This window comes from Poecilia formosa, unplaced genomic scaffold (assembly GCF_000485575.1).
Source record: "Poecilia formosa unplaced genomic scaffold, Poecilia_formosa-5.1.2 Scaffold231, whole genome shotgun sequence".
In the NCBI taxonomy this organism is placed as follows: domain Eukaryota; kingdom Metazoa; phylum Chordata; class Actinopteri; order Cyprinodontiformes; family Poeciliidae; genus Poecilia; species Poecilia formosa.
In genome coordinates, this window is record NW_006800170.1 from 157,372 (window position 1) to 180,482 (window position 23,111).

The following is a 23,111-nucleotide window of genomic DNA, read 5'->3' on the forward strand; positions in this document are numbered from 1 at the left end:
CGGTCAGAAAGCTCCGGCGTTAAATATTAAATCAGCGCATCGTCGCTGTTTGGTGCGGTGCTTTGTAACAGCAGCGCGGTTCTGCTTCTGGGTACAACCCGCAGCTAACCTCGGCTAACATTAGAAGATGGCTGGCCGAGGTCTGAAAACAACAACCGGGACTGTTTTTACGTGCGGAGGAATCGCGGAGGGATACCCCAGTGACGGGGCACAAAAGCCATGTGCTGCTTTGTTTACAATAACATCCTCGAACATGGAAATTAACCAGCAGCGCTGCGAATTTTCTCCCGCGGCGTCAAAGTAAGTGGAGTATATTTAAGTGCTATTCTAATAGGAGTTTGGTTCCTCCTGAAGCGGAAATGAATATTGGTTTTAGTTGTGGCTCTTTTGAGAAGTGAAGGGATATTTCCTAAAGAAAAAGGGACACCGAACTCAGCGCGCTTGTTGTTGTATTTACCTACTCGCCCTGGAGCGATTTGCTGCGCAGCGCCAGTTTATTTCACTCTGAAACTGTGGTAGGAGATTCATCCAGGTGAAATATGCTTCATACTGAGCCCCAGCGGCAGTTTATGCCGTACTGTAGCAATAGTGACTCATCGAGATTACAGGATGCCATGTTACTCAACAAAAGGGGGGTCGGTGCAGGACAACAAATTAGCTCCCAGCATGTAGGCCCTCTGCTGTTGTTGGGAATCAAGTATTTCTCCTGTTTTCAACTCAAAACATCTGCATTTTTTTGTGACTTTAAATAACAATCAGTTGAAAAAATATTTCTTTGCAGGATGTGGTGGATTTTTTTTTGTAAGTAAATTAAAGCTTGTGTGTGATATGTTTTACAGAGAAGTGCAAAAGGTTCCTGCAGGAGTTTTACACAGAGGATGACAATGGGAAGAAGGTGTTTAAATATGGAGCACAGCTGGTGAGTATAGTGTTGTATACAGAATGTAGAGCTAATTTTTGTCCATTTCTCATGATAAATGGTACTGGACTTTGTTCCAAGACTTTGTTTTTTGTCCTAAGAGATTTTTGTTTTCCATTAGTTTTCTTTTTCTTCGGTTCCTAAACCAAAATCTTCCAATTTTTAGATGAAGTATTTAACGCATAATTAAAAAAAAAAAAGATCACCTAAAAAAATGTATTGTTCTATTGGGAAAATCATGCTATGTTTTAATCACCAGGTCAGGCCATGTGGGAAACTTTAAATTGCCTAAGATAAAGTCCTTTTGCGATTTCAGGAAAACAATTTTTAATGAAAAACTCACTCAAGTCTAATACAACACTTAAATGAGCAACTTCCATTTTATTTTCTCAGCACTGTTAGGCTTTCAACCTGCTGATTTTGAGTAATTATTATTATTTTTTATTATTATTTAATACTGCATAAAAAATCCAATGAGGTTGTCGTCTGGAGTCCCAGAGAAAATTAAGAATCTATCTGCTTTATTCTTTTAAATTTTTATTATACATCAAGATAAAAAAGAAATTGTATTAGTTGTGTGTTGTCATTTTTGTTATTTGTCACTTATTGTGACAAGTTTGTCGACTAAGATTTTCCTGGACTATTTCACAGTTTAAAGTCTAGTGTGGTGTAAATAGTAACTCCCTTTTTTGTTTTGTTTACATCACAGTCTCGGTGTAGCACGAATGCAGGGGAGGTTGAATGGAGCTCCCTTTAGGTTATGAAGTTGGAATTTTCTTGCAATTGTATGTTAACATTGGGTTATTTTTAATTCAACAGTTTTAATCACTTTTAATAGGAACAATATTTAACAACTTTTTGCAAGACAGAAACTGCATGTTTGAGTGGACAAGCTGCTTAGATTTTGACTGAGGAGGTCTGGTTCTGTCGGAGGCGGTGATGGAGGGTTTAAAAAGTGGGTGTAACTGTGTTTGTCGACTCGTCTAATTGCTCGTCTGCTCAGGTGGCTTTGGCCCACCGGGAGCAGGTGTCTCTCTTTATTGAGCTGGACGATGTGGCAGAGGAGGACCCTGAGCTGGTGGAGAGCGTCTGCGAGAACGCCAAGCGCTACACGGCTTTGTTTGCCGACGCCGTCCACGAGCTGCTGCCAGAATACAAAGAACGAGATGTATGCAGTTTTTAAGAAAAAATATTTTATAAATAAATTGACTTGTATTAGGTGGATGTTGTTAATTTTGTTTTTCCTGCATGTATGTAGGTGGTGGCCAAAGACTCTCTGGATGTGTATATTGAGCACAGGTTGATAATGGAACAAAGAGGTCGGGACCCTGCTGACACCAGAGACCCCCGGAACCAGTACCCACCTGAGCTCATGAGGAGATTGTAAGTAGGACCACATTAGGATTTTTTTTTTATATATATATATTTGGAGCTCTTCCTCATGATCTGTGATCTTTTTTTCTACAGTGAGCTCTACTTTAAAGCTCCCAGCACGTCTAAGCCCAAGGTGGTGCGTGATATTCGGGCTGACAGCATCGGCCACCTGGTCGCGGTTCGAGGCATCGTGACCCGGGCCACTGAGGTGAAGCCAATGATGGCTGTGGCGACGTACACATGTGACCAGTGTGGTGCTGAAACTTACCAACCGGTAAGATTTGAAAATCTAGCAGCGACGTTATCACAAAACTGCCCCTGTAACGACTTCTTTGTGTTCATCAGATCCAGTCTCCCTCCTTCATGCCCCTCATCATGTGTCCCAGCCAAGAGTGCGTCACCAACAAGTCTGGAGGTCGGCTTTACCTGCAGACCAGAGGCTCCAAATTCGTCAAATTCCAGGAACTGCGTATTCAGGAGCATGTAAGGAATTTCAGATAGTTGTTTAGATTTGGTTAAAGTAAAATAAAATAAAAATAATAATAACAAACGGCAGCAGAAACAAAGTAGACACTAGACTGAGACAAATCATGTTTCGCAGACAGTCATCAGAACTTGGTTTTATATTTTTAGGATCTAAATTTTTCAATAATATGTCTTAAACATGGTTTTTCAAACTTTTGTAATTTATTACCCAGTAACCCCTTTATTTATAGGATGTATATTTTATACATTACAAGTGCAGAACAAACTTGTACTTAATCAAAGACAGTTGATGAAGTTGATTATCCAAACTGTTGCTTCTATTACTACCATTACAGCTGTTATGGTGGAACTGTTCGAGGAAACTGTGTTCTTCCAGAACCGGATTTGGTCTTTAAATAAAACATCTTCAGTAAAATCCCGGACCTCCGAAAGAGGAGGTTGGCCCATAATTGGATGTGTCACAGCGTCGCCAACAAGTGATTTTGTGCCGTCTGATGTCCCACAGAGTGACCAGGTTCCTGTTGGTAACATCCCCAGAAGCATGACGGTGTACGCCCGCGGTGAAAACACGCGTCTCGCTCAGCCTGGAGATCATGTGGCCATCACAGGGATCTTCCTCCCTCTCCTGCGTACAGGATACAGCCAGGCTGTGCAGGTAACACCAATGGAGGAAAATCCCTTCAGTTTGTCTCCATGCAGATGCATTTTATTAAATATGTCCCAACATGGCCGCCGTAGGGACTTCTGTCAGAAACCTACCTTGAAGCTCACAGCATCACGCTCATGAACAAAACGGAAGATGACGAGCTCGGTAATGAGGAGCTGACCGACGAGGAGCTTCGCAGCATCACAGGTTGGGATCTGGTCACCTGGTGCACCATTTGCTCCCTCTCCCTGTAACTAAAGCACCTGTTGTGGGTTTCAGAGGAGGGATTCTATGAGAAACTCGCCGGCTCGATTGCGCCGGAGATCTACGGGCACGAAGACGTGAAGAAGGCTCTGCTCCTCCTGCTGGTCGGAGGAGTAGAACAAGCTCCAAAAGGCATGAAAATCAGAGGTGAGCAGAAATCGGCCCACTCGGAAGGAATGTTGTTTGAATCCAGTATAGTTTTGCGCTTCAGTTATCCCCATAAAAAGTCATAAAAATGGCGTCGTTGTTGTTGTGTTTGACTCATTTCCCCTGAAGGCAACATAAATATCTGCCTGATGGGCGATCCAGGAGTCGCCAAGTCCCAGCTGCTGTCCTACATCGACCGATTGGCTCTTAGAAGTAAGTCTCATCTCCTGTTTAATATTTTATCTACTGAGGAATTTTCTCTCTATTAAGGCTTACATGGTGAAATATTAACTTTCCATGTGGCGTAGAGCCTGTTCATGCTAATCTTCTACCACTAATGAGCAGCCACACACCAAGACTCTCGTGGTAAAACCTTGAGTGAATTTATTACAGTAGTCACACAAATTTAAAATGGATGTATAACATTGGATTACATTTTTATATAATGAAATGACAACGTTATAGTTACCTGCTATTTTTCTTTTTTCTTATTTTTACTTATTTATTTTTAGCTTGGTTGGATATTTAGAAAGTGTCTCAGCCAGGAAGTCTTGATTTTCTTTACTAAACAACTTTCTAGAACTGAAACGATTAATCATGATGAATCGATTATTGGAATAATGGTCAAAGAATTTAGTAATTGATTAACTGTTAACTGGATTGTTTTTCAACATGTTTTTCACATGTTGACAAGTGTTTTTTTAGCTGCAGATACATCCTTTGCGACAAAAGATCAAGAATACGCCAAAGAAATGCCGTTATTGGGTTTTGGGAAATAAAATGTTTATTTTCTTACTTAGAAAATAAATTCACTTGTTTGCATCTTTTAATATATTTCTAGTATTGTATAAAAAAAATAGGTTGAACTAGTTAAATGTAAAATCTGCAAACTGATTACTAAAATGATCTTTAGTTGGAGCTCTACATGGTTTTTAAGAAGTTTAAAGTTTTATTTAGCTAATTCAGCCCAGATTTAGTTCCAGCTCTGTTAAATCACTGCTGCTGATTTTCAGGTCAGTATACAACGGGTCGGGGGTCGTCTGGTGTCGGTTTGACCGCCGCCGTCATGAAGGACCCTCTCACTGGCGAAATGACTCTGGAGGGCGGCGCCCTGGTGCTCGCTGACCTGGGCATCTGCTGCATTGACGAGTTTGACAAGATGGCCGACGCCGACCGCACGGCCATCCACGAGGTCATGGAGCAGCAGACCATCTCCATCGCCAAGGTACTACCGACTCCCGCCAAACTCCGTCCAATCGGAAGTTGAAGCCGGCCTGGTTTTCCAGCAGCTGCTCTTCTCTCCAGGCCGGCATCATGACCTCCCTGAACGCCCGCTGCTCCATCCTGGCCGCCGCCAACCCCGCCTACGGCCGCTACAACCCGCGGAAGAGCATCGAGCAGAACATTCAGCTGCCGGCGGCGCTGCTGTCGCGTTTCGATCTGCTGTGGCTCATCCAGGACAAGCCGGACGCCGACGCCGACCTGCGGCTGGCGCAGCACATCACATACGTCCACCAGCACTCCCGCCAGCCGCCGACTCACTTCACCCCCATCGACATGAAACTCATGAGGTGAACAAAACAAGCGCGGACGAGATCCCCATCCGATCCAGGCATTAGTAAAGAGTTAAAAGTGATAAGTTTTTTTCCCTTCAGGCGCTACATCGCTCTGTGTAAGAAGCGTCAGCCAGTCGTGCCGGAGGTGCTGGCTGATTACATCACCGCCGCTTACGTAGAAATGAGAAAAGAGGCTCGGGTCAGCAAAGATACCACCTTCACCTCGGCCCGTACCCTCCTCTCCATCCTGCGCCTGTCCACTGCGCTGGTGAGGATTACCGTCGGTCATTAAAAACCTCCTGCACCGTCCCAACACTCGCGTCGGTTCTCACATCTATTGTTTGTTAAATGTTCATTCTGGAGGGATTTGTGCTCATCGACAGCCTGGTGTGTGATAAAGTGCTTACAGTGCAGGTAGTGATGATTACCTGGTCTACTGCAGTGTGAGCACTTCTTTCCCACGCCGGACCAACTCGTCAGAGGGTTTTAGTCAGACATGATGTGCTTTGAGTTTCTGAGAACTCCTAAAGTCTCCCTAATAGGATTTGATTCTGTCATTTTAAAACATGAGTGGGGTAGGAAAGTCTTTGAGTTTCAATATTTCCCCCTTTTTTTTCTTTTTTTTTAATTGGGAGAAGAATTTCTCACTTTTTTTTTTTAAATGTGGTTTTTATTTAAACTTTTATCTTGAAGTTACCCGAGTTAAAACCTTTTCTGTTTAACACATTTTAGATTTTGAGTTACTGATGGTTTACCTGAGGGGGGGGAAAAAGCGAATTAAATATTTAAATGGAGCCAGTTCGCAGTAAATCTCAAACGCAAGGTGGAAAGAAAAATGAGTCCAAAGTATAGACAGAATCAATATGTGCTTTAGATTACACATTTTTTTGTTTCTAAATGTTATTAAAAACATCAGATGAGTTTGGGATATAGGTTTTAAAGCATTAATTGGATAATCTTGTAATTCCTTTCTTTTGTATTCAAAATTCCCTCCAATTTCAAACTTGAAGCAACTTTTTCTTTTTTTACAACCTTTAAAAACGTATAGACCTCAAAGAGAACAAAAAACAAAACATTCATCCAAGTGCCAAAATGTTGTTTAGAACTAAACTTTTAACACTTTGCTAAAACAAAAGATAACTTTGTTTTTCATAATTCATGGAAGATTGTGTCAATAAAACCATACCAGGTTTAATGTTTTGCAATCAAATGTGTAATCAAAATCTGGACATGTTTTAGGAAAGGTGAAGAATCTCAGTTCATTTCACTGTAACGTTGGCACATACATTTTCACCTGGTCCTGCTTCGGTCTGCCTCTGGTTGTCAAAAGTGCTGTTTGTGCAGGTAGCATTCATCCTCCTACTGCAAAACCAGCACTTCAGGTAAACAGGTGAGCAATGTACTGCTTGCAGATGGCCACTAGGGGGCACACTGCCGCCACACATCAGCTTGATTTAGTAAGTTTTGGTGACTTGTGCTGATGTTTTGTTCCTTCAGCAGCTCGTTTCCCAGCCTGGTTCTGGTCAGCTTTGCAGGGTGGGCAGTCAGCCTGTGTTCAATCAGAGCAGCTGTGCAAACCCATGCAAAACTGACCATGGCCTGGACAGCCGTCATCGCCCTCCGCATGTAGTCTACAGACGTTTATATCGCTTTGTCTGTTTTGGATTTTGTTCCCCACCTGTGGAGAGACTAGCTGGTTTTGAGAGGCGGAGACTTGGGCAATTGCCGGCCTTTCCAGAGGGCATTGCACTTGTCTCGGTCTGACAGTGCCGGCATAGCGCAGCCCACACGGACCTGGACCCACATGAGTATTTGTGAAGGGTTTTGTTTGTTTATTTATTTTTCTAACTCGCCTGCACTTCCCTGCTCTTCAGGCCCGGCTTCGGATGATGGACGCTGTGGAGAAGGAGGACGTCAACGAGGCGATGAGGCTGATGGAGATGTCAAAGGATTCTCTACAAGCCGACAAGTCCGGCAGCACCAGGTTGGTGTTGCGTCACGTCGTCATGTTGGGGGATTACTAAGGTGCAGGTGGCGGGACGTGTGCTGACCCAGAATCCTCTTTTATGGGCTGCTTGTGTTTTGATCACAGTAGCTGCTTGTGCTGGCGGAAGCTGTAAAACCTCTCTGGGTTTTTATGGCTCTTCATGGAGAGACGGGCTTTTCAAGCAACGTGTTCACACATTTTATTTATTTTTTTCATGTTTGTATCGCCACCAGGGTTTGAATTCTTTGAAAACAGGAAACTTGACTCTTTTTAAACTTGGGCCAAATTAGGAAACCTTAAGTGAAGCTATGGTTTCCTGTATAGACCACAAAAGACAGATTATCCTTTTAATTTTTTTCTTTTATATAATTTCTTAAGACTGGATAAAGAAATTGGAACATTTATTTTGGAGAAAATCTGTTTTTGCATATTTCGAAAAGAAGTGCTGTACTAACATTTTTAATCTGTCATATTTTTGATCTAGTTTAGAAATTTTCATCCAAAAAAAAACAAATTTTAGCGTTAAGTTTAACATTCAAATTTCATTCATGTGGAAATGGAAACTTCTCCATATTTCACCAATAACGTGTGCTAAACTTTGATTTAATATTTCTTTTAGATTTTAACATCTACACACTTAAATGTGATTTTAAAAAAATTAAATGACATGAAACTGATGTGGCCGTCTGCATGCGTGCAGTCAGATTTGTTTTTCAGTTGAACTTTCATCCAAACGTTTCCAGACCAGTCACTCAAGGGGAAAATGTAGTAGTAGTAAAATTAGAATGTCACAGTTTGTTTGCAGCCGTATTGTTTTTGTTTCTCTTCAGTCACCGCTGGATGTTTTCCATTCTGCTACTCGTGCATATCGCCTGCGATACGGCGATTCGCTTCAAATCCTCAGAGCCTCAAAACTTCCCGTGTACCGTCTCCTATTCTGAAAGACGCTTTACAGCTTCTTTGACACTTGCTAAGGAGTTTTTTTTTTTGTTTTTTTTTCTAACTTATTAGAAGTTGACAATAGAAGGACAATTAACTTGATTTGGCGCTTTTAAAGCTTGTTTAAATGCACACCTGGTCAAAATAAAAGTTGTTTTAGTGCTTTTTGTGTTGAATGAGCAGAATAAATGTATCTCAACGTTCTTTGAAAAACTTTCCTTGATTTGTAAAGCATGTTTGTATTATAATTCAGACCCGAATAAGTTGAGATTCTAGAGAAGTTATGAACTGGAAGGTGGATCAATCAGAAGCCAACTTCATCATTGCGACGTTTCATGAAATTTTTGCAAAACCAAAATAAAGCATTACTTCTATAGCTGGGTTTTTATAGGTAAATGTATCTATTTGCTGAGGGAATATCTAAAAATTTGTTTTGAGAAAAAGAAAAAAAAAGTGACAATTTGAAGTGGAAAAACTCTAAAGTTCAACTTATTTGGAGCTTTAATGGCTTTCAGATTATTTTTCACATTATATCCTGGTTTAAAATGAGTTTTCAACACCTTCTGACATCTGAACCCTCTCCCTCTGTAGGACCCAGCGACCTGCAGACGTCATCTTCTCGCTGGTGCGCGAGCTCACCACAGAGGGCGCTGCGGGCCGGGGCGGCGTGGTCCGCATGGCCGAAGCGGAGCAGCGCTGCGTCTCTCGCGGCTTCACTCCCGCTCAGTTCCAGGAGGCGCTGGAGGAGTACGAGGAGCTGAACGTGTGGCAGATCAACCAGGCCCGCACCAGGATCACCTTCGTCTGAACCGCCGCCTTCCACAGGCTCCGACCCGCTCTCTCTTCCTTCTTCCTGCATTTTGTAACACAAGTCAGGCAGAACGTGGACTTTTGCTTATGCCCGTCTGTTTTGAAAGAATGTGTGCTCTTTAGGGCCCCTTTGCTAATGTTCCAGAAACCTGTTAAACTGCTTGTAAATATGTATGTCAGAACATAGTATAGTGTTGTATCTGCAGTTGACAATGTGATCTATTTCACATTGAGAATTTCTGTATATTTTATACATTGTAATGCAAATAAAATGAATGTTGTGCCCTGTGTTTGAGGAGAGTTATAATAAATGCTTCAATATTCCTCCTCATATTCACTTTGACTTCTTTATGGACATGGAAAGTAAAATATTAATACCTGCTTATGTTCAGTTAATCCAGGCAGGAAAACTAATTTGCAAAAAAGAGAACTAGTACTTAACCTCTTCAGCCTTTTTTTATTTCTTACTAAAGAAAAAAGAAAAGGTCACTGTGAAAAGGTAACCGATATTCTTAAGAGTATCAGAGTTCATGCCAGACTTCAAGTTATTTGAAAAATTTTGTGAAACCATGTATCAATTTCTTACACTTCACAAGCATTTGCTTACTTTACATCCGTCTTTTACCTGAAATCCAAATAAACATTCAAAGTCTAGCTGAAAACACTCTTTCAAGACGCCTGTGGACTTGGGGGTATTCATTGCAGTAATTGAGGTTACCAGATTTCTGCATGGGTATGTGACTTTTCCATGTTAGAAAAACGGCAGCTGATAAGTCAGGTTTATATGGAATTACATCTTTGTGAAAGAATGCTGCACAATTCTAAGCACTTTAATAGTGAACAAGCTGAGGCAAAAAGTGAAAATGCAGCTGTTTCGGTAGCTGTCCTCAGGTGTGGAGCTGCTGGGAAAGCAGGTGTTCTTACAACTGAAATAACCACTTGGAGGACATAACTATGTTTTAAAAACCTGGAAAACTTTATAAATATACCTTTATGGTTGTGATCTATGGTTCCGTTTACAGATTTTTTTTTTTTTCCTGCTGAGGCATTTTTTTTTTTCTCCATGCTTGTAGTTGGTCCCAGCAGGTGATGATTTCCTTCCAGACCTAATGGGGTGTTTCCATTTGAAGTCTTGTTGTTTATGGCCTTGGTCCAGAGGCTATATATTCCTAATTGGTGCTGAAGGGGCTTCACTTTAAAAATTTTTTTTTGAAGAGGAGGAGACAAGATTTTGGTCTGAAAGTTTGGGGAAATCCAATTGGACAGAGGATAAAGTTACTGAAAGGAGGACAGAGGGGTTTGATATCTAGCCCACCGGTCCTGTTGGACCAGTGAACACAGCCTCCTTGGCCTGGTAAGTGGAACATTTATTTGCATCGTGAAAAATTTGCAGCTACATTATTCAGTTAACTGTGTTTAAGCTGTACTTTAAAGATTAGGATATGTTTTTTTTTGTTGTTTTTTAAATATGTTAAATACAAATACTAATATGTGCTAGTTTCTTAGCATTTTTTGAAATGGAAAACATTTTTAAGACAATCCAATACGAAGAGGACCTGTAAGCTGGTTATTGTATAAATAAATTGTACATTTTTGTACCATTTTTTTTGTTTTATGGGCTGCAGGTTCAACATGATTTCTTTAACCTGCTTGCTGGGACTGCTATGCGGCCTCTTCTTTCTCTCAGGTCAGTGTTGATTTCTTTCACTTTGCAGCTATTTTTGGAAACCACTATTCAATAATCAATAAACGTATTTCCTTTCGCAGGCCTGTTGGAGGCCAAATCTTTGCTCAGTGCCATCAAACAAGAAGGTACAGATCCTAAATCCCTTAAAGCATTTTAATTTAAGCAGAGCCTTTGATATATATTTTTTTATATATGGTGGGTGGGGTTTTCTAACAGAGATGGTGCCTTTGAGTGATGTGAGCATCCACTCGGAGAAAGCCAACGAGTTCCTGTCTCACTCCAGACCGAAGCGCAACGCGGCGGACCCCAGGTGGTACCGAGGAAACCCGGACTTCCAGGCGTACTACAGATACTACAGCAGCATCGGGCACACCGAGGGGGTAACAACCTTCCACAATAATGTCAACATCAAACCACTTCAACACCAAAACCAGAATCAAGTTGTTTACAATGGAACAGAATATTTCCAAGCAAAATTTCTATTATTTTATTTGCTCACTTTTTCTTTTCAGTTAAAGATTTGTTTTCTTTAATTACGTTTTGAGTAGCTGCCATTTGTTTTTCAAATGTCACGTGACTGACAACCGACCCCATCAGTGGTTTTTGGCTAACAGCTGTGCTAGCAGGCACATAGAACTATTATAACTATTGTACTTTTAATAGAATTAAACACAACAGTAAGTGTTTAATTCTAAATCCGTTGTTTAAAGGAACACAGAAATAATCTAAAGTTACATTGTGGTGTGAAAATCACAAAACGTCCTCTCACCTTGATGTCAAGTGTCTAAAGTGCTAAAATAAAAATGTATCTGGTCTGATAGTTTTGTTTGGAGATTCACACACAGACAGCTCCTTCTATGTTTCAAACTCAAGGCTCGAGGGCCAACTCCGGACCGCCATAGCTTTTTATGTGGACCTCCGGACTCTAGAGGGCCACATAAACAGAACCTTCAAGATAACTGTTCTTAAATAGTGTGTTAATCAAATCAAAGCTGTTTTTACCCATATACCGTCAAATTACTTTAATGTGATAATTCGTTCGAAATTTATTTTTTTATCTTAAGCAGTACTTATTGAATGCAGAGGCAGCTATTTATTAATATTTTAACAATTTGTCAATGGGTTTTATCAACACATCCTAGTACAACTGGCCCTATGAGAATATTCATAATTTTGATATGTCTTAAAGTGAAAATGAGTTTGACAACCCTACCTAAAGGGTGAGATTAGCGACGTTTCCACTGACTTTAAAATTTTACATATTTAAATTACTAAAATAAATTTGCTTAATAGAAAACACGGCAATTAAAAAAAATTAAAGTGTTACTGCACTATGATGAGGTGGTTTTTCGGCTGTATAAAAAAAAAATTGTGTACTTTGCAACGCTACCAATGGAAACACTTTTTTTGGATCACACGAGTCACATGATCAACAACTGGATGTTACTAGATGAAGAAGTTGACAGAAAGTGATTTTAATGTCTTATTGCGTGACTAAACCTATTCACGTGATTTTAATTGAGTTTCTTATCTAATGGAAACACCACAATTGCAATTTTTTTTTCTTTTATATTAACAGATTATCCACAAAGTTTTCTGCATACTTGTAGGTTGTGACAACCACACTGATCTCTGCCCTTTGTCCTCTCAGCTCTATGAGATCGACAAGCTGCGGATGCTCTACCAGCAGATGAGGTACCTGGAGCACGCCTACGGCCCCAACGCCTCCTACTTCCAGAGCAAACTGGGCGTGCCAATGATCATGTGCGACCCAGTCACAGACAAGAGGTGCAAATACGCCGCTCCTCCTCCACCACCTCCGATGAAAGGAGTCCCAAAGCCCATCAGTCCTACGGAGGGTCCGCCTCCTCTTCCTGCTGCTCCAGCCATTTCCCAGGCCGATGTGCTTTTCCTTTGCAACAACAAGGACCCTCTCTGCAAGCCGCACATCGTCTACTTGCCCACTGGTGCCGTTCCGGTGCTCTGCGACCCTCGGTACCACCCCCACTGTACCCCACAGAAAGCCCCGCCGCCCCCGCTGGTGGTTCCTAAGCAACCTCATCACAAGAAGCTGCCTCCGCCTCCTCCGGTTTTGGTCAAGAAGTCTCCTCCTCCAGCCCCCATCCACGTCTTCAAGGGTATGGAGTACGACTGCGACCCCTACTGGGACCCAGACTGCCTGATTGACAACCCTCCAAGACCTATCAAGGGAAAGATCGTGGGCCCCCCACCTCCTCCTCCACCCGAGGAGGAAGAAGAGGAGGCTGTGGAGGAGCCAGTGCCTCCTCCGCTCAAAGAGAAGAAACTCAGCTTCCACCCGTACCCCTACTTTCACCCCCACTCTTATGACCCCAGGGATGAACTGTACGACCCGGTCCGCTTCCAGTACCCCCAGCCAGATGATGCTGCTGACCAGCCTGGTGACAAGTGAGCAGTCCTCTCACTGCCTGAGAGAAAAAAAAAAGGTCTCTTGTTTCCACGGACTTTGAAACATTCATCTGGTGTCAACGAAATGTGTTGATATGATTAAAAAGACATCTTATTGTATTTATCATCACTGTCACAATGTAAAAAAAAATGCTGTTGTCAGCCAGTGTTTTAGTAAAGAGGCAATAAAATAAGAGAAAGTTGGTTTTCATCACTTATTGAGTTAAATTTCGCCTTTTAAAAAGGTGCAAAATGATGCAAGAACAAGGTTCGCTCCTCTCAGAGCCACATGGCAGCTAAAAAAACAAACCTTGTAAATGCTTAACACGCAAGCAGGGGGGTCATTATGTCGGCTTCTGCTGTGCATTTAATACCCAAACAAATGCTGACTCAGGTTATCCACGTTAGTCTCTACGGCTATAAGTGGCTTCCTGTGCTGCCACGTTTACCTGCCTCCTTCAACCCTCTGCAGGCAATCACGCAGCAGGAACACAACTTCAAAAAAAAAAAAAACACAAACGAGTTGATTGTAAAACCCTCAAAGCTCCTGATAATAAACCCACAGCTTCACATTACAAAACTTTCACGAGCTTGTTTAAAACTGCTGACCTATACATTTTTGGGGTCTCTATAATTACTATAGTAAAAGCCCTGTTAAAAAAAAAAAAAAAAATTACCTTCTGGAAGAAGACACAAAGCACCATGAAAAAAAAACATTTTATTACATAGAGAAACGTGAAACAATAAAACGAACCGGGTAAAATAACGTCCATGTTCAGCGATCTCACTGCTGTGGAGAGGTTTTAAACTGATCTGAGTGGTTTTGTATAGATTGAAGGTGTAAAAATCTTTTTTTATTTTATTTAATTGATCAGAACACAAACAGAAAGAGAGAACAGAAAAGAGTGTTTGCCTCCCTGTCAGCTCAAAAGAAGAGTCCTCTCATCCTCCGGCCGATGCCCTGCCTGTCATACAGGACGTTGAACTTGTTGATGAACTGGTTCATACTGTTGCAGGTCTTGGTGATGGTGCCTAAGTAGGCCATGAGACCCACGTCGTTACATTGCTGCAGGGAAACAGGAAACGAGAAAAGTGAGAAACGGCAAAAAGTGTTCATCTCTGAACTTGCTTCGTTGAACAACACTAAATCTGTTGCCATAATCTCAAAAAGCCTTAAAATGTTATTCTGTTAAGCCCTGAAGTTTCAGTAAAACACTAAGGCAACCAAATCCGACTCAAATCCAACTTTTTCACGGCAATCTGAACGGATCGTTTCTGACCTTTTCACCCAAATAAAAAAAAAAAAAAAAAAAAAGAAAATCTGATCTGCGCCACGTCTTTATGTTTTACTACGTTAGATCTGCATTCCATAGTTTTCAAAGAGTTTGTAGTCAGAAGGGTCGCAACGCTCTTTATCCAACACTGAAGTGAGACGTGTCACAATTCTGCACCAGAAGAAATCAGATCAAATAAATACAGACATAAATAACGGCTGAAAATTATGATTATGAACTTATAAAAGAGCTCTGTCACTCTGGTGCTGGTTTAACAAAGCACCTTCTGTAACTTCTCTACAAAAGTTACAGTAAATGCTCCACAAAAGGCCATTTCAATTACTTTTTGTTAACTTCCTTTGCCTTGTTATAATCTTCTGACAATAATGTTGACTTATTTCTGTAAACAGAGCACCGCTGTGCGACACAACTTTCTTCTTCTGCGCATACGGGCTTTCAGAAGTCTGAATGCAGTCACATTTAGTTAGCAGTATGAACAACCACGCAAAAAAATTGCTTCCAGTCAGAAGATATATTTTCAGCAACTATGTGTCGATTCGTTCCTGTAGGACAGGGGTCAGATTTTGTTTTGAGTTGCACGATATCAGAAAATCTTGCAGTGGCATTAATATTAGATTATGCCACTGCAAATTGCGATATTTGCCAATTTTCTTCTTTCCTCTCATTCTAACCTCAGGATCCTGACCTTCTTTGACCTTTAGCATATTGGGTAAAGCCATTTATGTCCAGTGTAAGCATCTGCACGCATGAGACTAAATATTACATCAGCATATAAATTATTAGTTGATAACATTTGGACTCCAAACAGTCCTTGCAATAAGAATCTTGCATACACTGATATTGTACAGACAATATATTCCTGATATATTCTGCAGCCTTAATTTTGTTGTGTAAAGAAGTAATCGACTTAGCCAGACCCAGCGCCGAGCCAGAACCACTTTGCCACTGGACCGAGGAACGAATCATTTTTGTGCCAAATTTAAAACTCTGGAGTTTATTTGTGTTTTGATTGGTTGAATGAAAAATTTAAAAAAAATTTGCGTCACAATAACACAGCCTGTCTCCAATTTTCTTCACAGTCATGGAGTTTTAATAGGTCGACGCGCCACTTACTGCTCATCGTTTTCCCCTGAATTCATAAACCCCATTTCTGACTCAGCTCTATAAAACTGTTGGTCTTTTAACATAATCAGGCAGTGTTAAAGAAAAAAATAATTGCTCTCGAATATCTAGAACTCGTGTTTTCCTGCTTCTGGTGCAGATGAAGTATCAGCTGATTGAAGTGTTCACGCTAAGAATTTTGCTTGTGTTACTTCATGACACAGACAGTTGAATAAGCTTGTTAAAAAAAAAAAGAAAAGAAGAATCCTCAGTTATGGGGATTACATACATCATAGAAGTCAGTTTTGAATTTTGTGGTGCTGAGGACTGGCAGTCTGTGGCAAAGAGCGTTCGCTTCTCGCAGGATCTCGTGGTTGAACGGCACCTCTCCTGTCACACAAACACAGAAGAAAGATGGATTCAGTGGGATAGCGCTTGAGGATGTAGTCCAAGTGCAACTTAAAATTAAGGAGGCGTTTTTGAAAAGAAAAAAAAAAGGAGAAGAAATATTTGGTGACAGCTGCTTTGTATATACATTTCTTAAAATGCTTTCCCCTTCTGTGCCTCATAAATATGATTGCTTACCTGCTTCGACTGCTTTGACGTACTCTAGAATGATCTTTACTCGGCTGTGGAGCATCTTTATCGCGCTGTGCTGGGCAATAAGGTGTTCAGCCACTAACGCAGAAAACAGAGGGACAAATAAGTGTCAAAGCAACCAGTTACTCAAGTATAAAATTCATTGGGATCAAATTGATCTGAATGAAAAGGGATTGTATATTCTCATGTAATCTGTGATACATGTACATAAAAAATTATCAAGCTGCAATTAAGTGATTTATGGCGATAAGCTTACTTACCAGTCGAATTTTCCCCAGTTCCAGTGGCTGTCATTCGAGCCACGTGGTCAACACCAATCCTCTCTGCTTCCTCTGTGGCTAAAGTGTATGTCAGCTCAGCAAACAACATGGTGGCCTGGTTAAAAACAACAACAACAAAAAACCCCATAAATAAACAGGAAACTAAGTTAATATGGTAGGAAAAAAAGCATTTCGACCTAGCTGGGTCGGAAGTCTTACCTCGCCACTGATGATGTCTATCACAGATTCATAAACGCTAACAGGAAGCTGAAGGAAAAAAAAAACGAAACGGAAGCGGCGGGATCAAAATGAAATCCACCTACAGCTGCTTCAGCCTTGAACTGGAAATGCAGGTAGACTTACGTCAGTGTGTTTGGTCATCGGGTTAAGTTTGAGGAAGAGGGGGCTCTCGATGATCTCACACACCTAGTGCAAAAGGAAAACAGGAACACATAAATAAGGTTCATGTTTCATCATTTTGATCACTGATTTTAGCCTTAAACTGCTGCCACTGGCTTTTGTGTTCACAAACCTGTTTGTGGATGTGAATGTCTGACTGGTCTGGAGGACCACCTGTGGTGTACCAACCCAGGAACTCCATTTCCTTGAAGACCTGTTTAACTGAGGAACATAAAACTGGTGTCACATTTTACAAGTTTTGTTTGCTGCACAAACAAATGTTCTACAGGGCTTTGTGACGGTCACAACCAAACATTAAATCTGTTGTGTTTAAGCCATATTGTAACTGATTTGGGGGGCATGGTCAGTGCCATTGTTCATTTGGAAGACCCACTTACATTGAAAAGTAAGGGTTAAGGCAATGTTTTATTGGAAATGTAATTCAATTTTGTTACATTAATCTGCAAAGAAATGGTTGGCAGGCATAGAAAATGTTAGCACCAGAGGGTTGTTTCCCTCAGAGCAAAGAAGAAAGATGAAGCAGAGGATTATGGTCACGATATCTCAGATCCTTATTTATTTCTCTGTTTTGTGAAGACATAATTTTTCAGAAACTATTGTAACCAGTTTTCATGCCTTTCAGTTCTTTCCAACTCATGAAGTTACTTGGTTTAAGACAAGTTTTACAAATACTTTTGTCTCTCCTCCGCAAGTTACCAAAGTCGGAAAAATGACTAGAAATAATGCTTTCATTTTATTTATTTCTTCCAATAAGATTCCAATTTTAACTTGTGAAAATGTTAAAATTCAACATTTTCACAAACGCTGAATTTATGCTCCTTGAAACTGTCTTGTGCTATTCTATATTTGTCAAACTGTTCTCTTTGGCATTGACAATGAAATCATTGATTCTTACATTGTTCCTCCTTAGTGTAGTAATACTCCTTGTCGATGTGCACTTTCTCATCTATGGTGTGAGACATTAGTTCAAAGGAGTTCATCACCTCAATGTTTCTACCCTCCTGTTTCCCGATCAGAGCGCCAATCACTGAGAAGACAGAGCAGACAATTAACAACAGATGTGTATCTAAATTAATGGTGCTATAATCAAACTTCTGTTGTTCTTAAATATAAATGCTTGTCAACATATGCCAAAAAAAAACTCTAACATGGTACTGTCTTTATAAATGCATAACCATATGCTAAAGAGTAAAGAACTGAAGTTAAATCACACATACCCTGCATTGGTCGGCCCTCCTGGGACCGGATGCGTATCCAGTGGTCTGATATGTTGAGGATAACCAAAGGGTGTAAGGCCACAGAAACACTCCCAGTGACCCCTGAGGCCATAACACTGGGGCTGGCTGCAGGTATATGAAGAAACACACAAGGTGAGCTTTAGCAGGAAATTGACTAAAAGACACAAAAATCTGGACTACATAAGCAAAAACAACAACGACAAAAGAATTAATAATGGCTACAAACAAGAATGAAAAGAGATCAGCAGAGGAGGCAGTGCCAGTTATCAGATTATCCAATAAGCCAAAACCATGCGTTTAGATCAGATCAGTCAAAGTAAATATAATTACATAGATATTTTAAATTTGTTTGCATTCACTCCAGTCTGGTCTTAGTGATAACTAAGCACAGTCAAATTTAGTTTATAATTGTTTAACCCACTAATTAGCAGACTTACATATAGGCCATCTGATTTGCTTCTGCTACTTTATCCAGATCAACCTCAACTTTATGTGTTTGGCAATTATTCAGTGTATTTTGGCTGTTGTTTTTTTTTTTTTTTTTACTGAATTTTAGCCTCTAGTTTTGTCACATTTTAGAACAATATTTTTTTTTCTTTTTTGTAATTTTTTGTTAATAAATGCTTATTGCAGTTGCTTAAAACAATTGCACAATTTAATTTACTTATATTTTATTATTGGATTATTTTGATTATTTGCAAACTTAGTTTCAACATTTATTTAAATTTTAGAGTTTCTCTTGTTCTGGATTTTTATGTCTACCTCTAAACAGCAAAATCCTGCTTATTCCAAGGGGTTTGCATGTCACAGTAATTATAAAAAGTGACATCATCAGGCTGAATTCTGTAATTTAAAACACACACAAAGACCTGCTAAAGACGTGCTCTAACAGAATTATACTAATATATGTTGACATTAGGTAGTGCATGAGCAATTAAGTGAATAACACCGAACCAGGCGGAAATGCATTTCCAAACTGTTAAAAAGGAATGCAATACCAAATGTATGGTTAACGTTACTATGCACAGATTAAATACTATCGGTGCGCTGTGATCTTCAAGTGACATTTTTGTTTGCTGACTAAAATAGGCAAATAAAACAAAGATTCATTAAAATATTGTCGGTGCGTAAAGACTAAGATCGACGCAATACATTCAGACTCGGGAACAGAGTGAATGAGAAGTGGCTGTTTAACATTCAAAGTGAAAAATAACAGAAGGCAGAGATGTGAACGTTATCCTGGTTGTGTCAGCAACCTTAAAACACGACAAAATCTCCAGTTACGATCACTTACAACCAAAATATCCAACACGTGATGCAACCTCCATGGTCATTCATGTTGGTGCGAGGTTTATGTGGTGGGTTAAATTATAATTACTTGCCTGTTCCATCCACTTCCATTCCTCCACCATTGCTGGTCGCCATCTTGTCCGGTGTTGTGTCGATAAAAGCGACGCCGTCAGGGGAAGCTCATTTCAAAGACGCTCGTTTTCCTGTTTACGTTTGCTAGCGTGTTCTCGCAAGCGAATGGACAAAGTAACGCGTGTTTTCCAGTGCTATTAAATGCCTTATACTGATATCAGTTATCCAACAATCTTGTCAAATAGTCTATTATTAGAAAAAAATGCATTTTCTCTGAGCTACAAGAGAATTTCCGGGTGAAAATCCAAGGAACTGAGCCTGCGTCTATTGCTACCATAAATATATAACATAATGAAATGCGTTATGATTTTATTGTTAGTTGGAAAGCGCAAGTATATGTACTATTTTTGAATTTAACAGAAGTTATTGAAGAATAAAAATGTCTTAAAAAGGCGCTTCCGGTGACTGAATTACATGCTTATGGTTGTATACCTTTTTCAGCGCAACACCGGTAAACAGCGCAAGCGCAAGAGATTGTTCCCTTAATGAACGTTAGGTGGCAACACTTCCTCTGACAGTCTTCTTAAATAAGGTGCAGTCCTTTGCTCTTTTTTAATACTTTTTCCAGTGCCATTTAGAGAAAGGCTGCATCGACCGAGTCGCTATTGTACCAGCGAAAATTAATACATAATTGTGATTTCATCACCGGTTTAGGTCACTCAGTGTAAGGGCAGCTGTTTCTTGGGGATTGCTGATTTAGGCGCAACCCTTGTGCGTCAGGATATAGGTCCGTGTTGAGAGTTTTGTTTACAAAATGGATGAATTTAAAGGCTGTAATCTTGACTACTTCCCAGAGAACATTTTAATTGACGTACTCTCATACTTAAGTGTCAGAGAGCTCGTCAGAGCTGGGAGGTAAGTACTTTTGCTTGTGAAACAAAAAGCAGCTTTTTCTTTGTTGTGACTCATTCAAATGAGGTTTTTTGTTGTTGCTTTTGTTTTTCCTGCCGTGTTTGTAGAGTGTGCAAGAGATGGAAACGCCTCGTTAAAGACCAAAGACTGTGGAGAACAGTTGATCTGACTGCATGGAAAGGGGTAAGACTATATTTTTGTTCATAATTTGTTTTACAAAAGTATTTACGTCCTTTAAACTTTTCCACATTGCCACAAGCTTCGATATATTTTAATTGGGATTGTATTTCTTAGAGCAATACAAAGTAATTCGTAACTGGGAGGGAGGGAAAAATTAACGGATACAGGGATCTCAAAACTTTCCACAAATAAAAATCTGAAAAGATTGGTGTGAATTTGCAATCTGCCCTTTTTACTCTGACCTGAATAAAAGCCATATTGATGAGGACAAGCTTTTAGAATGATTCTACTTGAATGTGTACCAGTGAAGTGTCAGAAAATATTAGAAAGGTTTACGTGACTTGTAAAAGCCGTGACCAAATTGCTCATATCAATGTTCAATTCAGAATGTATATATTTTTCTTTTCACTACCGTTGTGTGTGACATAGAATATACCATATTTCTATTTTATTAATTTACTGTGTAAAGCCCCAGTTATCCTGACTAGCACTATACATCTTTATTACAAAAAATGTTTGTGAAAATACTATACTTCTTTATTTTCTAAAAATGCTGTGTGTGAAGCAATTTTACATAATGTTCATGTATGATGCTATTGTCTACAGATACGTTATTATCCTCCTATGTCACTCTATGTGTTTGGGCACCTTATGCAGACAGTGATAGAAACAGATAGTTTTTTTTCTTTCCACCTCTCACACATCCATTCATGGTCTGTCCTCTGTGTATTAGGTAACGTCCCGGATCCTTTGGTTCCTTCTGCGACAGTACCTGGGTTGTGGACTGAGGTGCCTTCGCTTGCGTGGTTTGCTGCTCTCTGCCCGAGGCGGCACCTTTCTCTCCGAGTCTTGGCTCAAGGCTTTGTCCACCAAATGTCCCCGCCTGAGTAAACTCTGTCTTCTGCATGCTGATCTCAGAAGCTTACCAAACTGCCAGATCCTGCCTGGATCTTTGCGGGTGCTAGAGTTGCGTGGCTGTGAGCTGCCTCGTAGTTTTTTCAATCAAAGCTTGCCTACTTCACCTGCTCTACCTCATGAACGAGCCGAAGCCACGTGTAGCGTTGGTGCTCAACAGAAAGGACGCTGCCAGAAAGTGAAGGGGATTGCTTCTCCTTCAGGAATCGGTGTCGAGACGTTGGTCCTCAACAACGTCCCATCTTTTACAGACCAGCATCTGCAGAATCTGGCATCCTGGGAGAGGCTCAGTCGGCTGGAGTTACGCGATACCTTTCGTGTAACAGCAAATGGACTTAGGAGCTGTGCAGCCAAAGAAGGGCTCTCAGGCCTGGAAGGGCTTTCAAGACTCAAATATCTTGAAATAGGCATTACAGGACGACAGGGCTACCAGTTACAGATGGCCTCCCTTGGACTGGGGGCAGGGTGGCTTGGACTGGAGGAGCTGAGTCTTGGTGGGAAGGAGGTGGGACCGGGCTTGCTCTGTGCCAGCCGTCTGAAGGACCTAAAATGTCTGCACCTGTGGGCCTGTACACTCAGCGAGCTGCAGATCGTGCGGAGCTGCAGGATGCTCCGCGGGCTCCGCCAGCTGGAGTTTTTAGACGTTACATTCCAGCCCCGGCAGAGTCCTCCTGCAGAGGAAGGACAGGAGCAGGAAGGTGGTGAGGAGCAGCAGAATGAGGAGGGAGGTACTGGTGGAGAAAGTAATGATGAGAACAGGACACTGGATGGGACTGATCCCTTCCCAAGTCTGCGCCGCTCACTGGCTGGTCTATTGCCATCATGCTCGCTGGTTTTTACTAACTGCTCTGTTCAGGTAAATGTAGACTGAATCTATCCAAGTGGCTAACAAGCATTTATTCCCTTTACAAGACAGTTACTGGGAGATTTTGGAGTTTCTATAGGCAACATAGAAAACATGACAGGGTCTTACAATGTCTATAGACTATAGTTTAACAGTTTGTGAATATGTTTTTACAAAATTTGTCAATGTAATAGGGAAAAAAGAGCTGGACTATCTTGATTGGATATGGCCTCGATTGTAGAGCTCTTAGTTTTGTTATGCCTAGTAAAGAATACACATAATTTATCAGCTCAAGCAGAGAAAGTTCTAACATTTTCATTCAAAGCCACACAAAAAAAGAAACAAAGAAAATTATTTTAAAGAAACTTTAGATTTTTCAGATTTTCGTAGTTAGATCTTTAAAAGATCACTTTTTTCAAAACATCGATTTGCTTGAACACTTTGATGAAACAAAATTCTTAAGAACTGTTTCTGCAGAGCTGCATGTTCATCAAGTAACAGTTAAGTTTAACTACAAGTATTATCTTACTGTTACTATATTACCAACCAGTCGGTTTAAAAGCAAGGGTGGGCAATTCCAGGCCTCGAGGGCCGGTCTCCTGCAACTTTTAGATGTAGCTCTACTTCAACACACCCGAGTCAAATAATGAGGTCGTTAGCAGAACTCTGGAGAACTTGACTGCACTTAGGAGGTGATTCAGCTATTGGATTCAAATGTGTCGGACCAGGGAGACATCTAAGA

The 23,111-nt window shown here is 40.7% G+C and overlaps 4 protein-coding genes across 4 annotated transcripts; 3 read left to right on the top strand and 1 right to left on the bottom strand.

Moving 5' to 3' along the window:
* The first annotated feature begins 219 nt into the window (after positions 1–219).
* Positions 220–9,459, top strand: mcm7 (minichromosome maintenance complex component 7). Its single transcript, XM_016680066.1, is given in 16 exon segments — positions 220–259; positions 262–300; positions 840–919; positions 1,923–2,087; positions 2,178–2,302; positions 2,387–2,567; positions 2,639–2,776; positions 3,285–3,434; positions 3,518–3,632; positions 3,705–3,836; positions 3,966–4,049; positions 4,850–5,061; positions 5,142–5,407; positions 5,492–5,660; positions 7,267–7,376; positions 8,910–9,459. Coding segments are annotated over 16 exon segments (2,223 nt in total). The 3' UTR covers positions 9,127–9,459.
* A 735-nt stretch (positions 9,460–10,194) lies between these two features.
* Positions 10,195–13,453, top strand: and4 (actinodin4). The gene is made up of 5 exons (XM_007568789.2): positions 10,195–10,482; positions 10,754–10,815; positions 10,896–10,940; positions 11,032–11,195; positions 12,467–13,453. Exons 2-5 carry the CDS (start codon positions 10,761–10,763, stop codon positions 13,244–13,246), a joined length of 1,044 nt encoding a protein of 347 aa, XP_007568851.1. The 5' UTR covers positions 10,195–10,482; positions 10,754–10,760; the 3' UTR covers positions 13,247–13,453.
* A 490-nt stretch (positions 13,454–13,943) lies between these two features.
* cops6 (COP9 signalosome subunit 6) lies at positions 13,944–19,683 on the bottom strand. The gene is made up of 10 exons (XM_007568790.2): positions 19,539–19,683; positions 18,136–18,261; positions 17,814–17,945; positions 17,031–17,119; positions 16,862–16,924; positions 16,718–16,765; positions 16,499–16,613; positions 16,224–16,316; positions 15,928–16,028; positions 13,944–14,308 (listed from the first exon to the last, which is right to left on the bottom strand). The coding sequence occupies exons 1-10, from the start codon at positions 19,579–19,581 to the stop codon at positions 14,168–14,170; spliced, it is 951 nt and encodes a 316-aa protein (XP_007568852.1). The 5' UTR covers positions 19,582–19,683; the 3' UTR covers positions 13,944–14,167.
* A 134-nt stretch (positions 19,684–19,817) lies between these two features.
* LOC103149570 (F-box/LRR-repeat protein 12-like) lies at positions 19,818–23,021 on the top strand. The gene is made up of 3 exons (XM_007568792.2): positions 19,818–20,433; positions 20,538–20,613; positions 21,344–23,021. The coding sequence occupies exons 1-3, from the start codon at positions 20,333–20,335 to the stop codon at positions 22,394–22,396; spliced, it is 1,230 nt and encodes a 409-aa protein (XP_007568854.1). The 5' UTR covers positions 19,818–20,332; the 3' UTR covers positions 22,397–23,021.
* Positions 23,022–23,111: the final 90 nt, after the last annotated feature.

Excerpts from the sequence above, each read along its gene's own strand:
- and4 (XM_007568789.2), top strand. The coding sequence starts at position 10,761 with ATGATTTCTTTAACCTGCTTGCTGGGACTGCTATGCGGCCTCTTCTTT. Across the intron at positions 10,816-10,895 it reads CGGCCTCTTCTTTCTCTCAG|GCCTGTTGGAGGCCAAATCT; the intron begins GTCAGTGTTGAT and ends TTCCTTTCGCAG. Across the intron at positions 10,941-11,031 it reads CAGTGCCATCAAACAAGAAG|AGATGGTGCCTTTGAGTGAT; the intron begins GTACAGATCCTA and ends GTTTTCTAACAG.
- cops6 (XM_007568790.2), bottom strand. The coding sequence starts at position 19,581 with ATGGCGACCAGCAATGGTGGAGGAATGGAAGTGGATGGAACAG. Across the intron at positions 17,946-18,135 it reads GGAGGGCCGACCAATGCAGG|TGATTGGCGCTCTGATCGGG; the intron begins GTATGTGTGATT and ends CTGTCTTCTCAG. Across the intron at positions 14,309-15,927 it reads TCAAAACTGACTTCTATGAT|CAATGTAACGACGTGGGTCT; the intron begins GTATGTAATCCC and ends GTTTCCCTGCAG.
- LOC103149570 (XM_007568792.2), top strand. The coding sequence starts at position 20,333 with ATGGATGAATTTAAAGGCTGTAATCTTGACTACTTCCCAGAGAACATT. Across the intron at positions 20,434-20,537 it reads GAGCTCGTCAGAGCTGGGAG|AGTGTGCAAGAGATGGAAAC; the intron begins GTAAGTACTTTT and ends CCGTGTTTGTAG. Across the intron at positions 20,614-21,343 it reads ATCTGACTGCATGGAAAGGG|GTAACGTCCCGGATCCTTTG; the intron begins GTAAGACTATAT and ends TCTGTGTATTAG.